Source organism: Biomphalaria glabrata, chromosome 2 (assembly GCF_947242115.1).
Source record: "Biomphalaria glabrata chromosome 2, xgBioGlab47.1, whole genome shotgun sequence".
NCBI lineage: Eukaryota > Metazoa > Mollusca > Gastropoda > Planorbidae > Biomphalaria > Biomphalaria glabrata.
This window is the reverse complement of record NC_074712.1, coordinates 63,646,386-63,672,201: the sequence shown is the minus strand read 5'-3', so window position 1 is coordinate 63,672,201 and position 25,816 is coordinate 63,646,386. Positions and strand designations below refer to the sequence as shown.

The 25,816-nt window shown below is 37.0% G+C and overlaps 2 protein-coding genes across 4 annotated transcripts in view; one reads left to right on the top strand and one right to left on the bottom strand.

The window, feature by feature from the left end:
• The window catches only part of LOC106063832 (uncharacterized), an 84,307-nt gene extending 73,315 nt beyond the window's left edge, over positions 1 to 10,992 (bottom strand). Inside the window, exon 1 of one of the 2 annotated variants that reach the window (XM_056021912.1) lies at positions 10,888 to 10,992. In XM_056021912.1, the coding sequence (XP_055877887.1) occupies positions 10,888 to 10,939 (52 nt within the window). In that variant the 5' untranslated portion in view covers positions 10,940 to 10,992. Of the gene's footprint in view, positions 1 to 8,613; positions 8,946 to 10,887 lie in introns of those variants that run through there. The other variant, XM_056021913.1, reaches the window with a different exon arrangement.
• LOC106063819 (protein C12orf4 homolog) lies at positions 10,980 to 24,946 on the top strand. Of its 2 annotated transcripts, none has more exons than XM_013222285.2 (13): positions 10,980 to 11,136; positions 12,075 to 12,256; positions 14,109 to 14,254; positions 15,002 to 15,183; positions 16,420 to 16,519; positions 16,762 to 16,886; positions 17,282 to 17,382; positions 17,566 to 17,650; positions 18,265 to 18,386; positions 20,168 to 20,349; positions 21,443 to 21,676; positions 23,308 to 23,433; positions 24,476 to 24,946. In XM_013222285.2, exons 2-13 carry the CDS (start codon positions 12,097 to 12,099, stop codon positions 24,563 to 24,565), a joined length of 1,653 nt encoding a protein of 550 aa, XP_013077739.2. In that variant the 5' UTR covers positions 10,980 to 11,136; positions 12,075 to 12,096; the 3' UTR covers positions 24,566 to 24,946. The 2 variants fall into 2 exon arrangements, with proteins under 2 accessions (XP_013077739.2, XP_013077738.2); XM_013222284.2 differs by having other exon boundaries at positions 10,982 to 11,054.
• The last annotated feature ends 870 nt before the right edge of the window (positions 24,947 to 25,816 follow it).

Sequence of the window (25,816 nt, the reverse complement as noted above, 5' to 3'; positions counted from 1 at the left end):
CAATGTTTTCTGGAATCTACGTGTATAAACAAAGACAGGATGTGACGTTTCCTCACGTGTTATTACAGAAGATACTAGCAGTGTTTGTGGAACTTTGGAGGATTGATTAGGGACTCTATATAAGCCAGAGAGTTAATGTGAAAGTCAGTCGTATGGAGTCGTATGGAGTCGTCAGTGAGCCGTTACAGTCGATACAGACTATGTAAGACGTGTGCGGCTCTGTGGAAGAGAAATGTGTACGACTCGATGCAAGTTAACTAGGGTAGAGTTAACTGGAGTGGACTACTGTCGTTAAAGTCTATACAGCGTACTACAGTGGACTTGAGCCGTTACAGTCGATACAGTCGATGTAAGACGTGTACGGCTCTGATTCGGTAGACTTGAGTACGACTTGGTTCTGCCTTGGGAGACCTGGAGCGACACTGGGAAGTGTGTCGTTGGTCTGTTCTGTGGAATACGGCTCGAGGAAAGTAGAGAAGAGATGAATTGCAACGAAGTATAGCTAACTGTAAACTGACAGATATTGTACAGTCATCTACGCTACATGTTACAGTAACAAATTGTTAGAGTTAATAGTCAATAAAGTTATATGAAGCTGAGAGTTTAGTCGTCAAGTTCTTTACAGTGTTTTTATTTGTGTGCCAACTAATACATCTAGCCAGAAGATTCAGAAATACGTAACAATTGGTGTCAGAAGTGGGATCTTTCTGGCTAGAATGTGTTCCATCAAACTTCTTATTGAACTTGACATGAAAGAACTTAGACAAGAGCTTCGAGAAAGAGGTCTACAGCTTAACGGAAATAAGCAAACGCTAACAGCACGTCTCAGACAAGCCCTGTTGGAGGAAGATGAGAATCCGGCCACTTGCCAATTTGAAATCAAACCTGATATGATGAAGCTCCTGAGAACTTTGCAATACAAAATGAACTCGGTGAAAGAGAGCGTTAAGAAGATAGAATCAGAAATCAACACCAGATTTTCTTCATGTAACCAGTTGATCAAAGTCATGAATGAGAATGAACAAATAGCTACCACGCCCAATAAGACAGAAGATCAAACAAATACGATAATAGATCAAACGAGAATCATGATGAACGAGCTATTGAACACTCAGCAGTATCAGATTGTGTCGACAGATGAAAGAGCTACACCATTAATGAACAGCGAACAATTGTCCAACCAAGAATGTGGCGATACAGAAAATTACGATAAAGATGCTGGTGATGGCTGTGCTGTCTGTGACTGTGATAGCACACCAAACGAATGTGGCCAACAAGAAATGAAAAGAGACGGTAGCTGTTACTATTTCAACGAGAAGCAGAATGAGACCGCTGAGGAAACAATAGAAGAGACCTATAGTTTGACCGAAGCTTTAGCTATAGATATACCTGATATGAGTACCTCAACTAGCCAAACAGATCAAGACAACGTTGGGTCTGCGTCCAAGCCTGTTGCTGTGGGCCTTAAAGACTTCTGTCTATCTGTCATTGTCTACGAGAGGAACTCGAAGCTGGATTATTGCACCCATGCGTTTGACAAGAACTGTACGTACGTAGCTATGCAAGAAGACTGTGAATGCCAAGAAATACACCAACAAGCTCTAGACTTAACAGAAGCTTGTACAGCTATCAAGGTAGGCGTGAGAAGCCCTGGTGATAGTCAAGGAATTACAATAGAAATTGATTTTGAAGTTGATGGACCTTTGCACGTTGAATGTTATCAACCTGCCCCACAGTCGAGTCCTCCAGACTCGGATGAAGGTGATGACGTGTTTGATAACTTGCCTTCAAGTGGACTTGCAGCTCATTCGCAAAGCACCCATCGAAGAATAATGCTGAAGCAACTTGTTAGATCAACAGTATTGATGACTACAGCTATGAAATACAATGCCTTCCTATGTGCTAAGTCGCTGCCATCAGCATTGATCGACAGGAAAGCAAGACAACGACAACGACATCAACGCAACCAAAGAAATATCAAATTGAGGAGGCGGAGAAAGCGACATATGCAGAGTGCAACGTGGATGGCTCCAACAAGATCAAGATACAAACCCACCCCTTCTCCCACTGATAGACCCCCACCTGCATTTATGAAACTCCATAGCCCATGTTGTTAGAAAACAAGCCCACCACTTCTCCCACTGATAGACCCCCACCTGCACTGATGAAACTCCACAGCCCATGTTTTTAGAAAGATTCTGTCCGGAACCATCAGACCAAGAAGAAAGCCTTACGAATCAGTTGAAAGTGTGAAGCCACTAATGAATAATCTAAGAACATTCCTCATGAGAATAGGTTGATGAAGTATAACAGAGGTTTTAGAAGAACGCTAATTAAGTCAGAAGCAAGAAGGACAGAAAAAAAGTAGTTTAAGATGTCAGAACTGTAGTGAGTAACCATCTGTGACAGAACTGTACAAGAAGATCAACCCAACAGGCATCGTACAAACCCAAAGTCAGTTGCTGTTGTAAGAAGAACATGTGAATATTGCTGTACTGTAATGAACCTGGTCATCTCTGAAGAAGCTCTGGAAAAAGCCCTAACCCATCTGTAAAAAGATGCTTGAAAATGTAAAACTCAGCCAGTGAAGCACGAACTCGTTAGAATGCTGATGAATTTTCTCGACAAGAGTGCCCAATGTCGTCATCTGAAGATCGATGTTTCCATACCAAGATTGATGAAAACATTTGTGAGGAACTGCTGAAAAATGAAGATTTGGCTCCCATTCTTCTATGGAAAGAAGATGGACAACGGCCAGATTGAAAGAACATCTCTGAGAAGGGGGCAACCACCAAAGCTTCCTTCTTGAAAACGTCGATCGGTTTCTTCAGTATCGTGGTGAAATGGAATCTGTTCGGGACGAACAGATCTAAGAAGGGGGCAGTGTTACAAATGACCGGTGACAGGAAGAGGTTAACGTGTGACCCCGACGAGATAACACAGCAGCGGCAGTTCCCTGGAATGTACATGTATAAACAGAGACAGGATGTGACGTGTCCTTACATGTTATTCCAAAAGGTACTAGCAATGTCCAATGACAGATAGAGGTCACAACTTGTGACCCCGGCAAGATGACACTGCAGCCAATGTTTTCTGGAATCTACGTGTATAAACAAAGACAGGATGTGACGTTTCCTCACGTGTTATTACAGAAGATACTAGCAGTGTTTGTGGAACTTTGGAGGATTGATTAGGGACTCTATATAAGCCAGAGAGTTAATGTGAAAGTCAGTCGTATGGAGTCGTATGGAGTCGTCAGTGAGCCGTTACAGTCGATACAGACTATGTAAGACGTGTGCGGCTCTGTGGAAGAGAAATGTGTACGACTCGATGCAAGTTAACTAGGGTAGAGTTAACTGGAGTGGACTACTGTCGTTAAAGTCTATACAGCGTACTACAGTGGACTTGAGCCGTTACAGTCGATACAGTCGATGTAAGACGTGTACGGCTCTGATTCGGTAGACTTGAGTACGACTTGGTTCTGCCTTGGGAGACCTGGAGCGACACTGGGAAGTGTGTCGTTGGTCTGTTCTGTGGAATACGGCTCGAGGAAAGTAGAGAAGAGATGAATTGCAACGAAGTATAGCTAACTGTAAACTGACAGATATTGTACAGTCATCTACGCTACATGTTACAGTAACAAATTGTTAGAGTTAATAGTCAATAAAGTTATATGAAGCTGAGAGTTTAGTCGTCAAGTTCTTTACAGTGTTTTTATTTGTGTGCCAACTAATACATCTAGCCAGAAGATTCAGAAATACGTAACAATAGTAACACAATGGTTCACAAACTGTGCACTTAAGTATATCATAGCTCAGTGGTTCACAAACTGTGCACTTAAGTATACCGTAGCTCAGTGGTTCACAAACTGTGCACTTAAGTATATCATAGCTCAGTGGTTCACAAACTGTGCACTTAAGTATATAGTAACACAGTGGTTCACAAACTGTGCACTTATGTATATCATAGCTCAGTGGTTCACAAACTGTGCACTTTAGTATATCGTAGCTCAGTGGTTCACAAACTGTGCACTTATGTATATCATAGCTCAGTGGTTCACAAACTGTGCACTTAAGTATATCGTAGCTCAGTGGTTCACAAACTGTGCACTTATGTATATCGTAGCTCAGTGGTTCACAAACTGTGCACTTATGTATATCGTAGCTCAGTGGTTCACAAACTGTGAACGACGGCTTCCTGGAGAAGCAGTTGTTGTTGTTTTTTAACTGCGTGACTCAAAATAAGATAGTAACACAGTGGTTCACAAACTGTGCACTTTAGTATATCATAGCTCAGTGGTTCACAAACTGTGCACTTATGTATATCGTAGCTCAGTGGTTCACAAACTGTGCACTTATGTATATCATAGCTCAGTGGTTCACAAACTGTGCACTTATGTATATCATAGCTCAGTGGTTCACAAACTGTGCACTTATGTATATCGTAGCTCAGTGGTTCACAAACTGTGCACTTATGTATATCGTAGCTCAGTGGTTCACAAACTGTGAACGACGGCTCCCTGGAGAAGCAGTTGTTGTTTTTTTAAACTGCGTGACTCAAAATAAGATAATTTTTTTTTTTTTGAAAAATGGAAATTCAGTTTGGCTACAAACTGACCACCTCAGCATTACTACTGTAACAGTAACAATAAATGCAAATACGAACAACATCCACACACGAAACACTTACACATTGTCAGTACTAGAAACTTTTTTTCATAAACTGTTGATTCGTAGCAAATAAATACTAGTTGGGCAGAGGCGGGACCAGATTTACCTAGGGGTAACAATAAGCTAAAGCGTATAGGTCCCAAGAAAGTTTAGCACTGAGATATAATATATGGACTTAGAAGGGGCACCAAAAGGGCCCCATCTTAAAAAGCTCACTGGGGCAGAGGAGAAACTTCTATTCAGAACATATGCGCTGCCACAACATAAATTTGAGGATCATTGTTGAACTTTTAAGAAATAAAAAAAAAAATACTGTGTGTATAGAAAAGGTAAGTAGGTTACTGAGTCGCAAAGGAGTGAAGTCGCGGGGAGGGGGGGTATCAAGAAGCGGGATAACTCACTGATCAGTTTGCTTCTTGGGAGAGTTACGTAACTTTTATTTTTTTGGTCTACGCACTGCGATTCCAAATCGTTTTAGAGACATAAAAATTGTTGAATGCCACGAGCACCCCCCCCCCACACACACACATATGATTAAATCTGACTAAAAATAATTATTATTCATTATTTCATTTCTACTTCTACACATTTCATAAGTATTGCCGGGTTTACTTTTAAAACAATGCTACTTTAAATCTGTGTGCTCGAAAATTCCCCAAGGGTCGCCTGCTCCTGATATTTCCTCAGGGCTGACTCCCGAACCCTTTCCCATGATTGGGTATAGCTGCAAGGCAGCAGATGTTTGAAATCAAGAGCTTTCGTTTGCCTAGGTGGGGAGACAGCCAAGGCTGAAGCTTTCTGGCTTAGACGCCTTCGTCACTTCTCCTGTTAAATAGTTCCAATGGGCTCAATATCTGAACCCCGCGTAAAGGCCAGGAGTTGGCCTGGTTGTCAGAGGCTGTTTGAGCCCCCCGTGCCATTGGAAGCATTTTATAGGTATTGGAGTGCTTATATCCATTCTTACATGAAAATGACAACTTAACAGAGCATATAAAGAGAAATTTAGATATTACTATGGTTGTTGAAAAAGTATAGCGTTGTATTTTTGTCTACTAATTAATATTGCTGCTTCTTTTTTATTACTGTAATTAATCTATTATATCAGTAATACTTCCCATATCTCTTACAATATAAAACGTATGAAACAATATTCAACAATCACTGTATAGCAATGATGCCCAAAATACGGCCCGCGGGTCCAATTAGGCTGGGCATCACTGCTGTATAGAATAGAAGATTAATTGATAACTTAAATGACAAATGCCAGTAAATATTATTGTTATGTTGAAACAGGAATCAGTTGCATGTTATAGGATAGGACACACCCTGCGAAAACCAGATACCAATGTTGCAAGGCAGGCACTTGACTGGAACCCACAAGGAAAGAGGAAAGTGGGCAGACCCAAGCAAACCTGGAAGAGGTCAGTCATCAGTGAAGCTGAGGGCACTGGAATGACATGGGAGCAGACGAATAAAGCTGCTCAGAACCTAGTTCGGTGGAGAGGTATGGTTGCGGCCCTAAGCTCCCCTGGGAGTACACAGGATTAACTGAACTGAACTATAGAATAATCGCATTGAGTTGATTGGCATACGTTTTAATTGACCAAAGTTTTAAACTATTACTTTCTAATGGCAAGTAAAATATGCAGTAGTCACTGACAGCGTTAAAAACAATGAAAACTTAACAAGCTATTCGAGAGAGTATGAACGTTGAATTGAATCACAATATGGTCTATTGCAGTGTTTCCCAATCTGTGTTCCGCGGAGACCATAGTGCTCGGCGAGGCATGAATATTCCAAGAACTACTGGAATAATTAACTAGTAGGCCACCGCGTGAGTTAATCTCTCTTAAGTGTTCCGCTAGGTACTCCGCATGTGTAAAGTGTTCCGTTAAAGACAAAGTTTGGGAACCACTGCTCTATTTGGGATGCACGCTGTAGGGGAGGTAACAACGGGTCTCGACAACACCTTCGCGGTCCCTGAATATGCCAAAGAAAATCGCTGCTGTAGACCTGCCATTAAATTCCTCAGACAACAATAATCTTATCTTATATATTACAGACGTTACTTCAAAAAAAGAGATAATGACGGCCTTCGCATTTCATGTGTCACATCTAGTCAATGACTTAAACTCTGCTAAGTCATTGGTTTTCCTGGCTGACTCAGGCAACCCATTCCATTCTCTATTGGCACTAGGGAAGAAGGAGCACTTGTATGAATTTGTTCTAGCGTATGGAATAAGAAATGTGCCCCTATCTTTGTGTCTTTCTTGAGTATTTCATTAGGTTTTGTTTTTCTATTTGCAAACTATGGATACATTTTTATATATAATGGCTACTTTACTTTTCATTCTTTTGTCCTGAAGAGTCGCCAAGTTTAGTTGTTGTTTTTTTTTTTACTATAGGTATTACTCTAATCAAATTTGAATATTCGTTTGTTATAAATCTCACTGTTCTAGTTTGTATAATTACTAAGACTAAGACTGCTTTATTGATCCTTACGGAAATTTGTTGTGATTACAAGGACTCTTTTCTCATACAAAGTAAACACTCTACAAGTAATTACTTAGAAAGCGTTTATTTTAACAGCACCGGCGACTTATCACCACCCTTTGATCTTTGTCAGCGCCCCTGGCTTTAAAGTATACTGCATCAGAATTCAGTGATTTATCTAAAATTCGAACATATCTTGAGAGGTTACACAGTCAAATTAGGTCAGTTTATTTGTCTTCATGATCAAGAGGTCTCCAAAATGAGAACATATAACACGCCAAAGAAAAGTGTTTAATGACAAAGTCTACTGCGACCCAAAGTTTGTTCCTTTCTCAGCTGCTTGATGCTCAATTTCGAAGAAGAGAAGAAAAAAAAATGTCCAAGAGAAGGGGAGGAGTTCTTGCGATCCACTTAACCTAATTCCTCTCGCGGCAAACTACATTATTTGCCATTGGTCTAAAATTAGAAAGAGACTACGTCATCCCATTGGACGATTGGTAAGAGCGAGAGAGAGAGAGAGAGAGAGAGCGCGAGAGAAACGGGGCGGAGGGGGGGGGGCGACATTATTTAGGTCACTGTGATCCTGAGCTGGCCCAAGGATTCTTGTTAAGTGACCATTTTTTCTTGGTCTACTTAGAATCGGTCCACACCGCACAGCACTAGACCAAAAAGAGTGACGAAAGTTCGGCATATCGTTAGGACGCAAGATTACCGATGGCCCAGTAAAACACGGCCGTGTACTGAGATCAATCGATGTCGAACTGAATGGGTCGGAATTAGATCTAGGTCTTTCAGGCGAACACCGCCAACACACTCTCTAGGTCATATTTAACCAACCCTTTTCTTGGGCTTACATACAAGGTCAAGATATTGAAATAAATTCTAGAAGTTTGGAGGAAAAAAGGTTCAAATGTTTAAATCCAGATATGGCGTGTTTAGCGGCCGTGTATATCGACCACAAAAAAAAAAAAAAAAAAAAACTATAAAAAGAAACTTAAAACGCTAGATATAAATCTGTCTTTTAACATTGTAAAAATAGCGACAGCATTACATAAAAATCCATATATATCTCAATACTAGTGGCTGGATTCTATAATAGATATGTAAACTAACAGTTATAGCGAAATTGGCCACCCTAACTATTCATAATGGCTCATCTTCTGTTTTGAAGTAACGTCTGTAATTTATAAGATAAGATAATCCCAATATAGATCAAGGGATAAGGTTAGGACTATAATAGTTATAAATGCATAGATACCTAGGCTATATCTTCTTATCTTATATAATACAGACGTTACTTCAAAAAAGAAGATATATATATATATATATATATATAGTCCTATATATATATATTTATATATACGTGCCACTTTAAACATCTAAATACTCGTTCTATATATAGTATATTTGATAAATAGCTAGATAGTGCTAGATTTATCTGATTACTTACAAAGCAATGTAGGAAGCTTATGTCTGTAAACACAAATTACATCATAGCATAGATTCACGGCTACACTGCGCCAATAACGCAGCGCTGACGGCAATTAAAAAGGGAGAAAAAAAGAGCGATGACCTAAATATACTCTACTTTCTTGAGAAGGTTGACCTGATAGTTCAAAAATAAAAAAAAAGCAACATAAAAACTAGATCTATATTCACAGTAAATCACAACACGAATGTTCTATTGCTGTAGAATATCCTCAATGAATGCGGAGCTATCGCGAAAAGAGTCATCGTTACACAAAATAAACAGATCTAACATATTTATCTTACCACTAGGAGGCTCGGAGGTAATGCTTAAGGACTGACCTAGTTTTGAACAAAGCGAAATGCGGCTAAAACAGGGCTCCTCAAACTGTTCACCTCCGAGGCGTTCTTGATTCTGCTTTTTTAATTTTCAAATTCGAAGCATCCCATTTTCGTTCCCTGCCACCGACATACACACACAAATGGCATCTTCTAAACGAGGTTTAGTTTAATCAGCAACAGATAAATAAAATTAGATAGTATTGCGGAATATTACTTGCACCATATAGGCTACCTTAACTAAATATAGTTTGTCGTGGTTCGATGATGACCACTTTATCATCCAGGGTTCTTGGAGCTTTGCACTGCGTTTTTTGTGCCTTCTTGTGTGGCTGGTGAGACCTATGTGAGCCCGGAATGTTTGGCTGCACACTGGGCAGATTATTTCAGCTGGAGCTGGTGACAATTGCCTTGATTTCTGTGGCGCTTATCTCCTACCAGCACTTGTTTCAGTGTCCTCTTCATTTGTTTCGCCAGTTTTCACAGCGCGACTCCATAATGCTCTATCGTGTGATTCCGTCTCCTATGTGGCAAGGTTGATGCTGAAGTCTTTCAGAGACGCTTTGAGGGTGTCCACCTCGTGATCTCTTAATTGACCATAACTGAGTCTTTTAGGTATGCGGGAGTCTTCCATTCCGTAGACGTGGTCTGCCCATCGCAACTAAGGCAGCATCATGATTATCTTCTTATCTTATATAATACAGACGTTACTTCAAAAAAGAAGATGATTACGTCCTACGCGTCATGCATTTAGTCATGCATATTAACCAATGACCTAAATTCTGCCAAGTCACTGGTTTTCCTGGCTAGCTCAGGCAACCCATTCCATGCTCTAATAGCACTAGGGAAGAAGGAGTGTTTGTACAAATTTGTCCTAGCATATGTTACGAGGAATGTGCCTTTATCTTTGTGTCTTTCTGAGTATTTTATTAAATTTTGTCTTTGTATTTGAAGATTATGGTTCAGTGTTTTATGTATGATTGCTACTTTACTTTTGAGCCTTCTGTCCTGAAGGCTTTCTAAATTTAACTAAGAACCTATGCGAATTGTTTACAGCTGAGATCTGAATGTTTAGTATTTTAAAACAAGTACATTGTCAGCCAGAAATTGGCATAGAAATATCAATGATATAATAATTATACTTTTAGCATATTAACAATACATATTTGCTTTTATTTATTGTTATGCAGATTTTTTTTTCACTTTTATATCTGTTATTTCTATTTTTTAACGAACAATTTCATATGAACAACCAGTATCTGAATATTCGATTATTTGTTGTTTTGTTTTTTTACATGATTTATTTTCAATTTCTGATCCCAATCGCACAAATGTTTTTCGATTATAAGTCAAGTCTTCGGGTCCGAAGATAATGAGAAATGCAGTATTTCCCGTGGCTACGCAGCCCAAGCTGTGACCTACATATTTTGCCACATCCGGGGCAAGCATAAACATTGTCCGCCGGTGGTCGATTAAGATTTTCTTTTTCCGTCTGTGTCTGTCCTCGGCAGCGGATTTTCTTTTGGTTTCAAATAGATTAAAATTAAGATACATTTTTAGTAATTATTTACATAAAGGCCTATGCCTATTTACTAGATTTAATTATTTCTCCACCTTTGTACAGCTTTTACCGTAACAGTGTCTTCGTTGAGTGACGGGGCGATCCCCTATGGATTTCATTAGGATCCACGAACACCCTTTAAAATCAAGGGGTACACTTACTCCAGTCTTAGAACCGCTGGGCTCAAACGTCAAACTGGGTAAACCCGTGAAATATTTTCATTCCAGAAAAAAAAAAATATTAAAGAATGCTGCTCTATTATCATTTTCTCTTTTTAAAAAATCTATTTGCAAATGTTTCTTAATTGTAATAAAAAATAATTAATAACATAGATTAGCGGTAGCGTAATTTACTTACCATAAGAGTTAAGAGTCTGTAATTCTCCCGTGGGTGACCGACTTTTCTCCATCTCCTTATGACCCACTTCTATCTATGTGACCCCGTGGCGGTCTCATTCCCGCCATTCATCAGCCCCAAAATGGCCGACTAACAAAGCACACCCACTTCCGTGTGTGTAGTTTAATGTAGGTTGACTGCACTTTGTACACAAGTCGCCAAGTTTGTCTTTCCCCATAGACTAGACCTCTAATTTCACTAAGTGACTTAGTAAGTCGCCTAGTAGATATCTAGTAAACATTTGTCTAAAGAGCACCATCAATGGAATAAAAAGAATAAATAGCAACAAACTAACTTCTTAAAAATGAATTTATTATTTTATAGTTTATAAATACTTTACTTTAGTCTTTATTTATATATTAATTATTATACATATTATAATTAAACATAATTTTAAATTTAATATACTAAATAATTAATTATCATAATTCTTCATTTAGTTTTACTTAATTTAATTATTATACTTAATTTTAATTAACTTTGACTTTTAAATTTAATTAAATTAATACCGGTAATTTAAAATAATCTAGTATCTAGACATTCTAGAGATCCAACTTGTTTATACTAGACTCTAGATCTATATATAGTATACTAACTATATAATATAGTATATTATACTACTATAGACTATAGATAGAATCTAATAGAGTCTATAGATCTAGAATCCTAGAATATTTTAGATCTAAATATTAATGAAATAAAATCTAGATCTAGTCTAGATTCTGGAGCTCTGGACTCTAGATCTATATAATATAATAAAAAATTAATATAGTTAATATAGTCTATACTCTATAGTCTATATAAATTATAAACTAATATAAATATCCAAGAGGCCTAGAATTAGAAATAGAAGTACTAAACTAGGTTAAAAAAGATTATGTATCTAGACTCTAGTATTTATATTAAAAGTCTATGAAAATACTTCAGTTATTTTAGTAATAAAAAAAAAGTCAGTTATTGATGTTTTTAATGTCCTAACCTTTTCTGATTTAAACTATTCTATATCAGAGCATTTTATTTATTCATTTGGAGTCTCTCCAGTAGCCATAATCAAACTCAACCTTCCAATCAATTTATATTGTGTAGATAAATTCTAATCTTATTTACAAGTTATAATGATAAATATTTACTTTGCCTTTGTATTGCAGACTTGTAAAGTCCACTCCTAAAATGCCCCATTCGATTGAGAAGGACTTTACTTACAGTTTTGACACAAAGACGACAACATCTTCTCTCAAAGTACCTCTCACTGTTCCCTTGCACATCTCAGCAAAAGAGTTTGTGTCCAGATTAGTTCATTTACACAATCTGCCTTGTTTTGTCCAGCAAGGTAAACATTACATTCAGCAGAATCGTTGGTACATTGTAGACTTACGGACTTACTAGTGTGGCCAACATCATTTTTAAGGTTATATAGAATATCTATTTCTTAAGTGTTTATGCAATTAGTCTTTTGATTATTGTTAGTCAGAGGTTTCATGATTGTTTCTTGTTGATAGATGTTTCATGTCTTTTTCTTGTTGGTAGTCAGATGTTTCATGTCTGTTTCTTTTTGTTAGTCATGTTTCATGTCTGTTTCTTGTTGGTAGTCAGATATTTCATGTCTGTTTCTTGTTGGTAGTCAGATGTCTCATGTCTGTTTCTTGTTGGTAGTCAGATGTTTCATGTCTTTTTCTTGTTGGTAGTCAGATGTTTCATGTCTGTTTCTTGTTGGTAGTCAGATGTTTCATGTCTGTTTCTTGTTGGTAGTCAGATGTTTCATGCCTGTTTCTTGTTGGTAGTCAGATGTTTCATGTCTGTTTCTTGTTGGTAGTCAGATGTTTCATGTCTGTTTCTTGTTGGTAGTCAGATGTTTCATGTCTGTTTCTTGTTGGTAGTCAGATGTTTCATGTCTGATTCTTGTTGGTAGTCAGTTGTCTCATGTCTGTTTCTTGTTGGTAGTCAGATGTTTCATGTCTGTTTCTTTTTGTTAGTCAGATGTTTCATGTCTGATTCTTGTTGGTAGTCAGATGTCTCATGTCTTTTTCTTTTTGGTAGTCAGTTGTTTCAAGTCTGTTTCTTGTTGGTAGTCAGATGTCTCATGTCTGTTTCTTGTTGGTAGTCAGATGTCTCATGTCTGTTTCTTGTTGGTAGTCAGAGGTTTCATGTCTGTTTCTTGTTGGTAGTCAGAGGTTTCATGTCTGTTTCTTGTTGGTAGTCAGATGTCTCATGTCTGTTTCTTGTTGGTAGTCAGATGTCTCATGTCTGTTTCTTGTTGGTAGTCAGATGTTTCATGTCTGTTTCTTGTTGGTAGTCAGTTGTTTCAAGTCTGTTTCTTGTTGGTAGTCAGATGTTTCAAGTCTGTTTCTTGTTGGTAGTCAGATGTTTCATGTCTGTTTCTTGTTGGTAGTCAGATGTTTCAAGTCTGTTTCTTGTTGGTAGTCAGATGTTTCAAGTCTGTTTCTTGTTGGTAGTCAGTTGTTTCAAGTCTGTTTCTTGTTGGTAGTCAGATGTTTCATGTCTGTTTCTTGTTGGTAGTCAGATGTCTCATGTCTGTTTCTTGTTGGTAGTCAGATGTTTCATGTCTGTTTCTTGTTGGTAGTCAGATGTTTCATGTCTGTTTCTTGTTGGTAGTCAGATGTCTCATGTCTGTTTCTTGTTGGTAGTCAGATGTTTCATGTCTGTTTCTTGTTGGTAGTCAGATGTTTCATGTCTGTTTCTTGTTGGTAGTCAGATGTCTCATGTCTGTTTCTTGTTGGTAGTCAGATGTCTCATGTCTGTTTCTTGTTGGTAGTCAGATGTCTCATGTCTGTTTTTTGTTGGTAGTCAGATGTCTCATGTCTGTTTCTTGTTGGTAGTCAGATGTCTCATGTCTGTTTCTTGTTGGTAGTCAGATGTCTCATGTCTGTTTCTTGTTGGTAGTCAGTTGTTTCAAGTCTGTTTCTTGTTGGTAGTCAGTTGTTTCAAGTCTGTTTCTTGTTGGTAGTCAGATGTTTCATGTCTGTTTCTTGTTGGTAGTCAGATGTTTCAAGTCTGTTTCTTGTTGGTAGTCAGATGTTTCATGTCTGTTTCTTGTTGGTAGTCAGTTGTTTCAAGTCTGTTTCTTGTTGGTAGTCAGTTGTTTCAAGTCTGTTTCTTGTTGGTAGTCAGATGTATTGGTGTATTTTATTTTTTTATGCATGCTGTTGCAATCTATGTTTTAGACCTTGAGGATAAACTTGAAGAGTTTGTTGCTAAGGAAACCATTCAGCTCCATGATAAAAATGCTGATGATGCCATACAGAAAGTTAAAACTGGAGAGATTGACAGTGATGACTTGATCAGACAATGGCTTCCTGTGTATAGTCAGGTAATAAACATAATATAAACGCAAAAAAAAAATATATATATATATATAGGTTGCGTTATTTCAAATTTTTTTAAAGGCCCAGCCAAGGTTTAGTGATGATAAAAAGGTTGTTTGTTTGGTTGTATTGAATTCCATTTAAACATTCATGTATTTTTGAACTAGGCTGTTATATTTTCATGGTAATAAAATAGATTGTCTTTCTCTTACTTATCAGAACTTTGTAGGACTAAATTCTCTACTTTCATTTGCCCATAAGATGACTGGTGTTAAGAAAAATAAGCATAATATAATTTTTTTTTTTTTTTTTTTTTTTGTAAAGCCAAAGAACTCTGCCCTTACAACTATATATTCAATTATGTAGAAGTTATTTCCTATATTTGACATCAAACAAAATAATTAATTACCAATATTTAATTGACTAATTTTTTTTTTTTTTTAATTGATTTATTCAACTTGATCCGAGATACATTGTACAAACTTTTTACCAGACAGAAAAAAAAGCTTTGTAATAACCCACCAGTTGAAAGGGTCTGAAATTATTTTGCATTTAGACCTTTGTTCCTCGGTAGATGTGCAGTGCTACGTCCAAGATTTTTCCTTAACAAATGTGTTTTTTTAGAATGAATCATAACAGTGTTTTACTATTATAAAATAAATTCCTCCAGTCAGAGATTAACTAAAAAAAACTTGCATTGGTGTTTTATGAGTCTTGATGTTAATCTATTCCAATATTTCTGAATCTAATAGGAACTGAAATCCTATGCTAAGCCGTATCAGTTAAGTAAAGATGAAAAATTTGCAGAAGTCTACCACAATCTGATTCACTCCCCTGCTTTGGAAACATTACTGAACTTGGAGCATGAGTATTCTCTGGGAGTGGATAAGTTGACCAGAGAGAGGGACAGAGATTTACAACATTTACAAGACAAGTAGGTTATTCAGTAAACATTCTGGTTTTTCAGTTAAACATTCTGGTTATTTAGTTAACATTCTGGTTATTCAGTTAAACATTCTGGTTATTCAGTAAACATTCTGGTTATTCAGTTAACATTCTGGTTATTCAGTAAATATTCTGGTTATTCAGTAAACATTCTGGTTATTCAGTAAACATTCTGGTTATTCAGTAAACATTCTGGTTATTCGGTAAACATTCTGGTTATTCAGTAAACATTCTGGTTATTCAGTAAACATTCTGGTTATTCAGTTAACATTCTGGTTATTCAGTAAACATTCTGGTTATTTAGTTAACATTTTAGCTATTTAGTTAACATTCTAGTTATTTAGTTAAAACTCTGGTTATTCAGTTAACATTCTGGTTATTCCTTTAACATTCTGGTTATTCCTTTAACATTCTGGTTATTCCTTTAACATTCTGGTTATTCCTTTAACATTCTAGTTATTCAGTTAACATTCTGGTTATTCAGTTAACATTGTAGTTATTCAGTTAATATTCTGGTTATTCAGTTAACATTCTGGTTATTAAGTTAACATTCTGGTTAGTGTAAGTACATACATAATCTGTTTTGTTTAGTTCTACATCTTGCTTTCTATAAAATTATATCAGTTCAATTAGTTTAGTGTTGAATGGATATCTCTTGGTTAATAAAAAGGCTTTATTTTACTGATTAATTTTTAAAGATTAGTTTATTATTTTGATGTTTATAAAATGTAATTCATTCTGAACTATTTGGCTGGTACTGCATACTGTCTTTGAACAAAATCACTAAGTATATCTTCAGTTTGTTCTTGCTGGTCTAGAGGATTACTAGAAGTTCTGACCATTTCCAAGGTTTAAATAATTCATTAATATTTGAAGTAAACTATCAGTATGCAAAATCAAAAAATATTTTTCAATGTAGACTTTTTTTGTACAGAGTTTATTGTTTTTTTTTTTATTAATAAGCAACAAAAGGGAATTAACTAAATGTTTTACTATACTTTTTTTTTGTTCTAAGTATCTCATGTAATTGTCTCACCTTGTTCAATAAAAAAAATGTTAAAGAGATAAAATGTTTCTCTGTTATAAAATAGATTTCACCTAGCTTATCTTTTTTTTTTTTTTTTGATGGGAGAAATATTACAAAATTATATACATGTAGATCTAGATGTATGACTTAGTGTGTTGCTAAACCGATTCATTTAGCTGTTTGATTGCACTTACCCAGGCAAAGAGCTGACATGGACGAGGCTTTACAAAATGTTGGCTCAATTTACAAGGATGAAGATATTAACTTGCTTGCTCAGAAGCAATTTGAAAATACACAGGTCAGTGGAATTCTTCTCTTTCCACAGTTTGTGTTTTTACTAAACATTCCTTTAGTGTCAACGACTTGACAAACAGTTTAAACTCTGCTAGATTGTCTGCAATGTGCTGTTGTTCTAAAAAGTATTTACAAATTTTCATACCATAACATACTCAAATGATTACATTATTGTAATGTGTGGTGTCAGCAAGCTATGATGTTGGGGCCATTGTATTATTGAAGTGAATTTTTTATTCCCGTTAGATTGTAGAAGGTAAATGGTCGTCAGAACTACGAGCTCTGCATGAGCAACAAAAGAATGAATACAGAGAATGGGTGTTCCAGGTCCATGAAGATTCCAAGGGCAAAGCTCCATTACCAGCTTATGTGTGAGTTATCTCTCTTTGCTAAAACATATGTCTTAGAGGCATCTTTATTTTAAATTATACATAATAAGTTGTCATTATGTTAAAAAATATTTAAAATATTTGTTAAAATTTTCAATTCTTTTTTTTTTCTCCTCTTAATTTGACATTGTATCATGTATTACAAAGGTATTGCATATTTAAAAAAAAATAGGAGGTTTATAGGCCTTCATCAATACGATTTATTTTCTGATTCCCCTTGTTATATAAAAATCTGACTTGATCATCTAATATCGATCAGCTAAGACTCTAAATGAATTTAAACTAGAAATATAAAGGATTTTATTAGACGAGCCAGTAGCACAAAATATTGGTTGGATTCAGTAATGTTTGAGTTGATTTGTTTTCTTGTTAAACAGACAAAGGCTTCGAAGTTTATCTTCAACACTTCCTGATGCTGGGGTTGATGAGAGACAAGCACACGTCACTAGATTAGAAGAGAGTTTCACTATACATTTAGGTCAGTGCTTCTCAATAATAATGTTAAATTTTTGACCAAGCACTGCTTGTTGATTCTTTTGTTTAAAATTAATATTGAATAGTTTGCATTGTTTTAGACTTCATTTGGATTTGAATATCTTTATGTATTTCTCTAACACAATGTTTATTTCCTACAAACATATCTGATGATTTTATTTACCAGGTGCACAAATGAAAACAACTCACAACTTGAGACTGTTGTGTACAGACATCTTAGATTTATGTCGTCACAAACCCCACACAGTAGGGTAAGGGTACATCTTAGATTTGCGTTGTCACAAATCCACGTAGTGGGGTAAAGGTATATCTCAGATATATGTTCACAAGCTGTCACTAAAGTATTAAAACAATAAGAGATTCAAATAAACAAACCCAATTACCAGAGAACTGCTATTAGCTTTTTCAGTTTTAAAAAAAAATAATTTTTTTAGAATGTGACTTAGCCCTTACTCTTTATTTGTATACATCTTTATCGAATGTTCAGTTCTTGCAAAAATGTGTTGTTATTTTAAGTCGTGAGTCAAACACATCTTCTCATCTTATACAATACAGACGTTACTTCAAAAAAGAAGATGATAACGTCCTACGCGTCATGCATTTAGTCATGCATATTAACCAATGACTTAAATTCTGCCAAGTCACTGGTTTTCCTGGCTAGCTCAGGCAACCCATTCCATGCTCTAATAGCACTAGGGAAGAAGGAGTATTTGTACAAATTTGTCCTAGCATATGGGACGAGGAATGTGCCTTTATCTTTATGTCTATCTGTATGGAACCTATGTGTGAATGAATGCAATATTGAGTCTGTGTGTTTAGTTCTAGGTGTAAACATATACAATATATATTGAATTTCTGTGTCTAGTGGTATGGTGATTCCTCAACCTCAGAGACTTCAAACAGCCATGTCTTTGTACTCCAACAATTTGTGTGGCTTGATTTTGTTAGCAGACAATAGACTCAACTCTTACACTGGCATCAAACAAAGTAAGTCTGACACATTTTCTTTTCTAAATCAAACAACTATCAGCCTGATAACATTAACTGGTTCACTTGTCTATTATATGCTTCTACTCTTTAAAAATGTCTCCAAAACCTTACGATGTCAATGAATGAATTAATGAAAACAATCATCATCATCATCAAACTCCATTAGAGTGAGGGCTTGAGAGGCTCAAATCCTCTCTTGCAAAAGACCTGGGCAGAAACCCTGCTGTCTTGCGTAGTGCATAAATGTCGCCATACAGGTTTTTGGTTTCCCAGACCTGTCGAGGCGAAGATCAGCAAGTCTGGGGCAGTCAAACAGAATATGAGGCACAATTTCCTCTTCTTCCCCGCAGGGGCACCGTGAATTGAAATTTGGCCATAGCCGTGAGAAATATGAGCCAACAGGACAGTGGCCTGTCCTGCACTGTGCTATAATAGCTTGCACAGGCCTGGACAGCCTCCACCACGGGGAAGTGCAGTTAGGGCGCCTCATGCGCTGCTAGACTCCACAGGCTTTTTGGGACTTGTCCCAGCAATCAAACGAGTTTTCCATTTCTTTTTTTTTGAATGTTTAAATATATATAGCCAGAGCATGGTGAAAACTTACAGCCTGTTCAGTGGGTGGAATTTGCCCTCCCTGGTTGGCCAAGGAGTCTGCAATAGTGTTGCCAGTCACACCTATATGTCTCAGTACCCACTGCATTATTACAGGGGTGCCATAGCGCTACTTTATGTTGTGTGAAGCCATGGTGACAGTGTCGATAATGAAAATTATTATTATAGCTTTTATATAGCGCTACTTTCATGCTTATAGCATGCTCAGAGCGCTTTGGTCCGATCTCATTTGTGGACCGGTGGCGGGGAGGGGGTATCTAGGAGTTGGTTTTCCGTGCTGCCTTTAGGCGCTCAGTAAAAGCAACTCTGCCTGAGTCGGGTGTCGAACCTCGAGCCCCCTTCTAGATAGCCAAGCCAAGTTCAAGCGCACTTAGCCTCTCGACCACGCTTCCCACAATTGGACTTGACATTTTTTATTTTTTTTTACTGTAAAACTGAATGGTAAAGAGAAGGTGCAATATTTCAGTGGGTGGAATTTGCCCTCCCTGGTTGGCCAAGGAGTCTGCAATAGTGTTGCCAGTCACACCTATATGTCTCAGTACCCACTGCATTATTACAGGGGTGCCATAGCGCTACTTTATGTTGTGTGAAGCCATGGTGACAGTGTCGATAATGAAAATTATTATTATAGCTTTTATATAGCGCTACTTTCATGCTTATAGCATGCTCAGAGCGCTTTGGTCCGATCTCATTTGTGGACCGGTGGCGGGGAGGGGGTATCTAGGAGTTGGTTTTCCGTGCTGCCTTTAGGCGCTCAGTAAAAGCAACTCTGCCTGAGTCGGGTGTCGAACCTCGAGCCCCCTTCTAGATAGCCAAGCCAAGTTCAAGCGCACTTAGCCTCTCGACCACGCTTCCCACAATTGGACTTGACATTTTTTATTTTTTTTTACTGTAAAACTGAATGGTAAAGAGAAGGTGCAATATTTCACAAAGCTATGTAGACTCTTATTTTCCATTATCTCATACAAAGTGTTCTATTTGTCATTTGTTGTATCTGAGCTTGTCTTAGGTGACTGTAAAAACAGTAACGTAATGAACAGCACTTGACAAATTGATTACTTTTTCATGAATTATTTATAGAATATTGTGATTCAGAAGCTGCAGCACTGCTACAGATTTACCCATTTCAGTCTGTGATGTATATTTGGTGAATGGCTTTGTTTCAGAGTTCGCTCAGATATGCGACAGCTCCACAGACTTTCACTTCCCCACGCTAGACTCTCAGCTGCAGACTATAGAGCAGCAGTTGCCAAAGGCTGCAGAGGTGAAGGCCAAGAAGAAAGGAGGAAATGATGACATGGACCAGCTCAGTCTACACAGTACCAGCAGTAGCTCTAGTGAGGAGAAGGTAGGGAATGACTCTTTTATAGTTCATCCATTGAATTTCTATGTAATTTGTTCAGGATTCAGTCATGTATAGCTTGTATATAAACGTAACAAATAACCTCAAGTAAAAAGTCACTTTTGAGACATCATTGGTCACTCTAATGTCAAGGCTGTCCTACTGTATGGTTCTGAAACATGGAGAACAACTGAAGCGACAACAAAAAAAAAGTACAGACCTTCATCAACAGATGCCTGAGAAATATCCTAAAAATACACTGGTACGACAAAGTAGAAAACACCAAACTGTGGGAGATGAGTGGACAGAAAAATATAGAAGTGCAGATCTTAGAGAGGAAGTGGAGATGGATTGGTCACACCCTTAGAAAAGATACTAGAAAAGATATCAGCAACAGGGCTAGGCAGGCCTTACTTAGAGTGGGGGACACACACACACACACACACACACACACACACACACACACACACACCCAGGAACAAGACGCAGAGGAAGACCAAAAAAAAACATGTCGACGCAGTGTACTAGAAGAAGACGATAGGACCGGGAAGAGCTGGGAAACCATAAAAAAAACTAGCAAGAGACCGTGGAGAGTGGCGTGTTTTTGTCGAGGCCCTATGTTCCATGAGGAACCCAAAGGAATGATGATGATGGTGATTGGTCACATAATGTTAAGTACATTTGTGCTAGGGCTAATGAGAGATATTGTTGATCATCTAGATAGAGCTCGGTTAGTTTCAAGACTTTTTATGATGAATAAAAATCTGTACGTACTCAAACCTGCAAGCTCTCCAACATCTGCACACTTAGTCACTTAAACTGTTCAGGCCCAGTGCTATTCATTGGAGAAAGTTGATTGTGTAGATTATCAAATAGATCTACTTTGTTTTAACTTTTTTTTTTTTTTAACATTTGTCGAATAAGAGTGATATGGCCACATTTTTCTGTAATTTAAGTGATATGGCCAGATTTTTCTGTAATTTAAGTGATATGGCCAGATTTCTCTGTAATTTAAGTGATATGGCCAGATTTTTCAGTAATTTAAGTGATATGGCCAGATTTTTCTGTAATTAAAAAAAAAATGTTTGTTTCATTCCAGGAGAAGAGTGGTGACAAGAAACTTCACTCTGGAGATTTTTACCTGACCAAACATTCCAACTTATCAGAAGTTCATGTTGTGTTCCATGTTGTCTCGGATGACAATCTACGAACCTCTGACATTACGTCCAGACATCCGGTGATTCTTAGCATCAGGAACATCATCAAACTGTGTTTCCGTTATGACATCAATACACTGACAGTGCCACTTCTGCTGACACATGAAATGTCAGAGGTTAGTTATATGTCATTAATTGCTAGTAATAATACTTTTTTTTTGCTTTTTTTTTTGTCTATTAACAAAAGTTTTTTTTTTTTTGCTTTTTATTTCATTTCCTTTTTGTTTTTACTTTTTCATGTAGATCCTAAGATCTATCACTGGGTAAGATCTATCACTGTACATTGGAATGTTTGGCTAATTGGGGGGGGGGGGGTCGTGATGGACAATGATTAAAAATATACACACACACTGTACAGTAGGCTTTAGTTGCTTGTATTCAACTGACTACAATTTTACAGCTAGTGTATTTTGTTAAATATTCACGTTTTGTAATCATGGGCCTGAGCTCTAAGTCATTGGCTAGAAGTTATAGTTGTACAGCCCACTTGATGAACTGGGCTTTGGGAAAGTCTTGAGTTGACCATTTGATGAACTGGGCTTTGGGAAAGTCTTGAGTTGACCATTTGATGAACTGGGCTTTGTGAAAGTTTTGAGTTGACCATTTGATGAACTGGGCTTTGTGAAAGTCTTGAGTTGGGGGGTTGAAATGTATCTGATATTTTGTTTTCATGGTCATCTGCCCAGCATAGCCTCTGTTGCTGTTGGTTTTTTTTTATATCCCTCGCTGTATCTGGTTGATTTAGTTGTCATGCAAAGTTCCATACAATTGACTAGGAACCTGCGACTTGGCAGAGTTTGAGTCATTGATTAACATGCTTTACTAGATTGACCTAGGGACATGCATTGGACGTAGTCATCTTCTTTTTTTTGAAGTATTTTATAAGATAAGATAAGATTAGGTGTACATTTTATTATTAGGGGCAGCTCAAACAGCATCAGGTTTTTTTATTTACTGTCCAACAGTTTTAGAAGCAAATTAGATCACATGCAGTCTTTTTGTTCATCCAGTTCTTTATTAACTTAATTGTCATAAAACATTTCTGAGTGCAAAATAAATTGCACTCCCAACATTCAACATTTAGTAAGAACAATAGATGTAAGTTAAAGTACAAATTCAATTACTCTTAATAATTGTTGGCCTCCTTCAGTCGTAGAACGACTATGGTTCATCTCGAAGATGAAAGCCTGGGCATTATTTATGGTCAGAACAATGTCACCAACACAGCAGTTCCCCCCTCTCCACCCAGCTGATGTACTTTTACTTTCTCTTAATTAGTCTTGGTTAATAATAATAAGGCTTGTCTTCGAATCCCAATTCATTCATTGGCCTCCTTCAGTCGTAGAACGAGTATGGTTCATCTCAGAGCACACTTCCTCATGTGGCTAAGTGAGATGAAAGCCTGGGCATTGTTTATGGTCGGAACGATGTCGCCCACACAGCAGTTCCCCCCTCTCCGCGCAGCTGATGTGACCTAAGGAACGGAATATCCAATACAGTTTGGGATCAGTAACGCCGCAGGATCTGCCAGGCTGTAGCACGGTGTGCCACAGTCTGCCTAAGGGTCACCAGCTCCAGATTTTTCCTCAGGGTTGTCTCCCGAAGCAGTATTTTCCTACCTGCGACCTACATGTTTTGTCACATCCAGTGCAGACATAACCATTTTCCATCTGTGGTCGATTTACAATAAAAGGCTTACATTTTTTAAAAAATTTGTTGAATGAATTCTTTTTAAACTTCTATCCAGGAGATGACTATTTCCTGGTGCATGAAGAGAGCAGAACTTATGTTTAAATGTGTCAAAGGTTTTATGATTGAGATGGCCACCTACAGCAGTCAGGAATCAAAGACTATCCAGTTCCTGGTACCTCGGGTAAGTTTCTACTTGTTAGTGGTTTCATGGGATGTGTTGATAGGTATGCTTGTAAAAGCAGACTTTCTAATCTTTCAGAATACATTTGCTAAGTAATTAATTTGGTATACGTGGTATATGCATTTAAATCTATCTTTTGTATTGGATAAAGATTTTAAAATAAACTAATAAACGTACAGTCTGCCACTGATATGGTGCCCATATTGAATTAAAAAAAAAAATTCTCAGAATTAATGATGTGCCTTTTATGTCAACGTGACCGATGATGATATAAATAAAATAATCTTTATAAAATGTATCAAAAAATTCAAGATAATTACTGTCAAATAATGTTCAGGCTATGTGGTTCAAACTTTTAACATATATAACTGACTTGAAAGTTTTTCGATAAAAATGTAAGAATCTTGGCATTAAAAAAAATTAAACATTGAGTGATGTATTTATACAAATAGGAAACTTAGGGACATTTCTTTTGATTTTCTAATAGTTTAGTTGTTTAAAAGAAATATTGGCTCTGATATAATCCTTCTAGTTAAATACTGTAGCCTAACTTGTGTTGTTATAATCTGAAATGAAATAGACTTGTATTGGTATTCTGAAGTGAAATAGACTTGTGTTGGTAATCTGAAATGAAATAGACTTGTGTTGGTAATCTGAAATGAAATAGACTTGTATTGGTAATCTGAAATGAAATAGACTTGTATTGGTATTCTGAAGTGAAATAGACTTGTGTTGGTAATCTGAAATGAAATAGACTTGTGTTGGTAATCTGAAATGAAATAGACTTGTATTGGTAATCTGCAATGAAATAGACTTGTGTTGGTAATCTGAAATGAAATAGACTTGTGTTGGTAATCTGAAATGAAATAGACTTGTATTGGTAATCTGAAATGAAATAGACTTGTGTATATCACTCTTATTGACCAGACATTTTATTTTGTAATTTCCAGTTTATTTCAATAATTGAAAGATGTTTCAATGCCACCAACCACATCTTTAGACAAACATTTAATTTTTCATGTGCAATTTATTTATTTTCCAGGGTTTGTCTGAAGAACTGTTTCATCAAATCAGCAACATGATCCCAACTATATTTAGGCTGTCCAACCCACTGGTAGTCAAATCTAATTAGATGGCTGTCAATATGTGTCTGTGTGTGGATCAGCTTTTGAAGCTGTGCGATCTAATTAGATGGCTGTTGCTATGTGTGTGTGTGATCCAGTTAGACGGCTATTGGTATTTATGTGTGTGTGTGATCCATTTAGACGGCTATTGGTATGTATGTGTGTGTGTGATCTAGTCAATGTTATTTATTCCTATTCCATTTGTTATCTATATGTGATACTTTTTGTAATGTCAAGAACCAAAGGTGTGATGTGACAACTGCAGTCAGTGCATTGTGTATTCTTTGTAACTTGACATTTGTCTACAGCGACTGTTGATACAATGATTGGACAGTATTTGTATGTAGACATGATCAACTTGTTTTTAAATAAAAAATGTTTTAAATATACACATTTGTATTTCATCTTCTTTTTTAAGCGTGGCATGCTCTAGTTTTGTGTTGATATGAAAAAAAACTTGAATGTTAATTGCTGGTACTCTTTTGCCCCAGAGTTTTTTCTTTAAATCTCAGAGACATTCTGTTTATGTTCCTACATATTCTATTTAGCTTAGGTTCCGACATATTCATTTTGCACGGTTTCTTCCCTACCAGGTCACAAGCTGCCGTTTTACTTTCCATAAAGCTAGTCACTTTCTACCTGGGCTAATGTCTCAGTTGATTCTGTTGTGATACTTTTGATTATTTAAAACACTCAAATAAATTTAAAGCTTTTTATCCATGTTTTGACTTCACTAGCATTCACATTGTTTTCATAAAAAGAACATATGGTTTACGCAAAACATTTTGGAATTCACTATAAATTTGTTACACCGCATGAAATATTATATGATCCTGTGTGGTGCCCCAAAGGTTTTAACAGACTAAGGGATAGTTGAAGGTGGTGGGTGTGGCGCTAAATTAAAAGTTTCATTTCCACCCTTTTGCCTTTCTGTTGACCTCTTGACTGCTGTACACAACCAAATTGTTTTTCAGCCTTCTCCAGACTAAATGTTTACCATTTCAGTAGGCTACTAAGAGCTTTCTAAATTTTATCAATTAAATCAGGGGTTCTCAACCTGTGGGTCGCGACCCCTTGGGGGGGCGGTCGCCTAAGACCATCGAAAATATGGATTGTATTTTGTCTATTCTTCTATTGCTGTGGGGGGGGGGGAGGGTCGCGGCTGTGTGGGGGATTGTACAAGGGGGTCGCCAAACTTAAAAGGTTGAGAACCGCTGAATTAAATGAAGCTTAAAAAAAAACAAACCTGTTGATGATAT

Bases quoted from the DNA above. Each gene is read 5' to 3' on its own strand.
- LOC106063819 (XM_013222285.2), top strand. From the start codon at position 12,097: ATGCCCCATTCGATTGAGAAGGACTTTACTTACAGTTTTGACACAAAG. The intron at 16,520-16,761 runs GTCAGTGGAATT...TATTCCCGTTAG, and splicing joins AGCAATTTGAAAATACACAG to ATTGTAGAAGGTAAATGGTC. The intron at 21,677-23,307 runs GTTAGTTATATG...ACTTCTATCCAG, and splicing joins TGACACATGAAATGTCAGAG to GAGATGACTATTTCCTGGTG.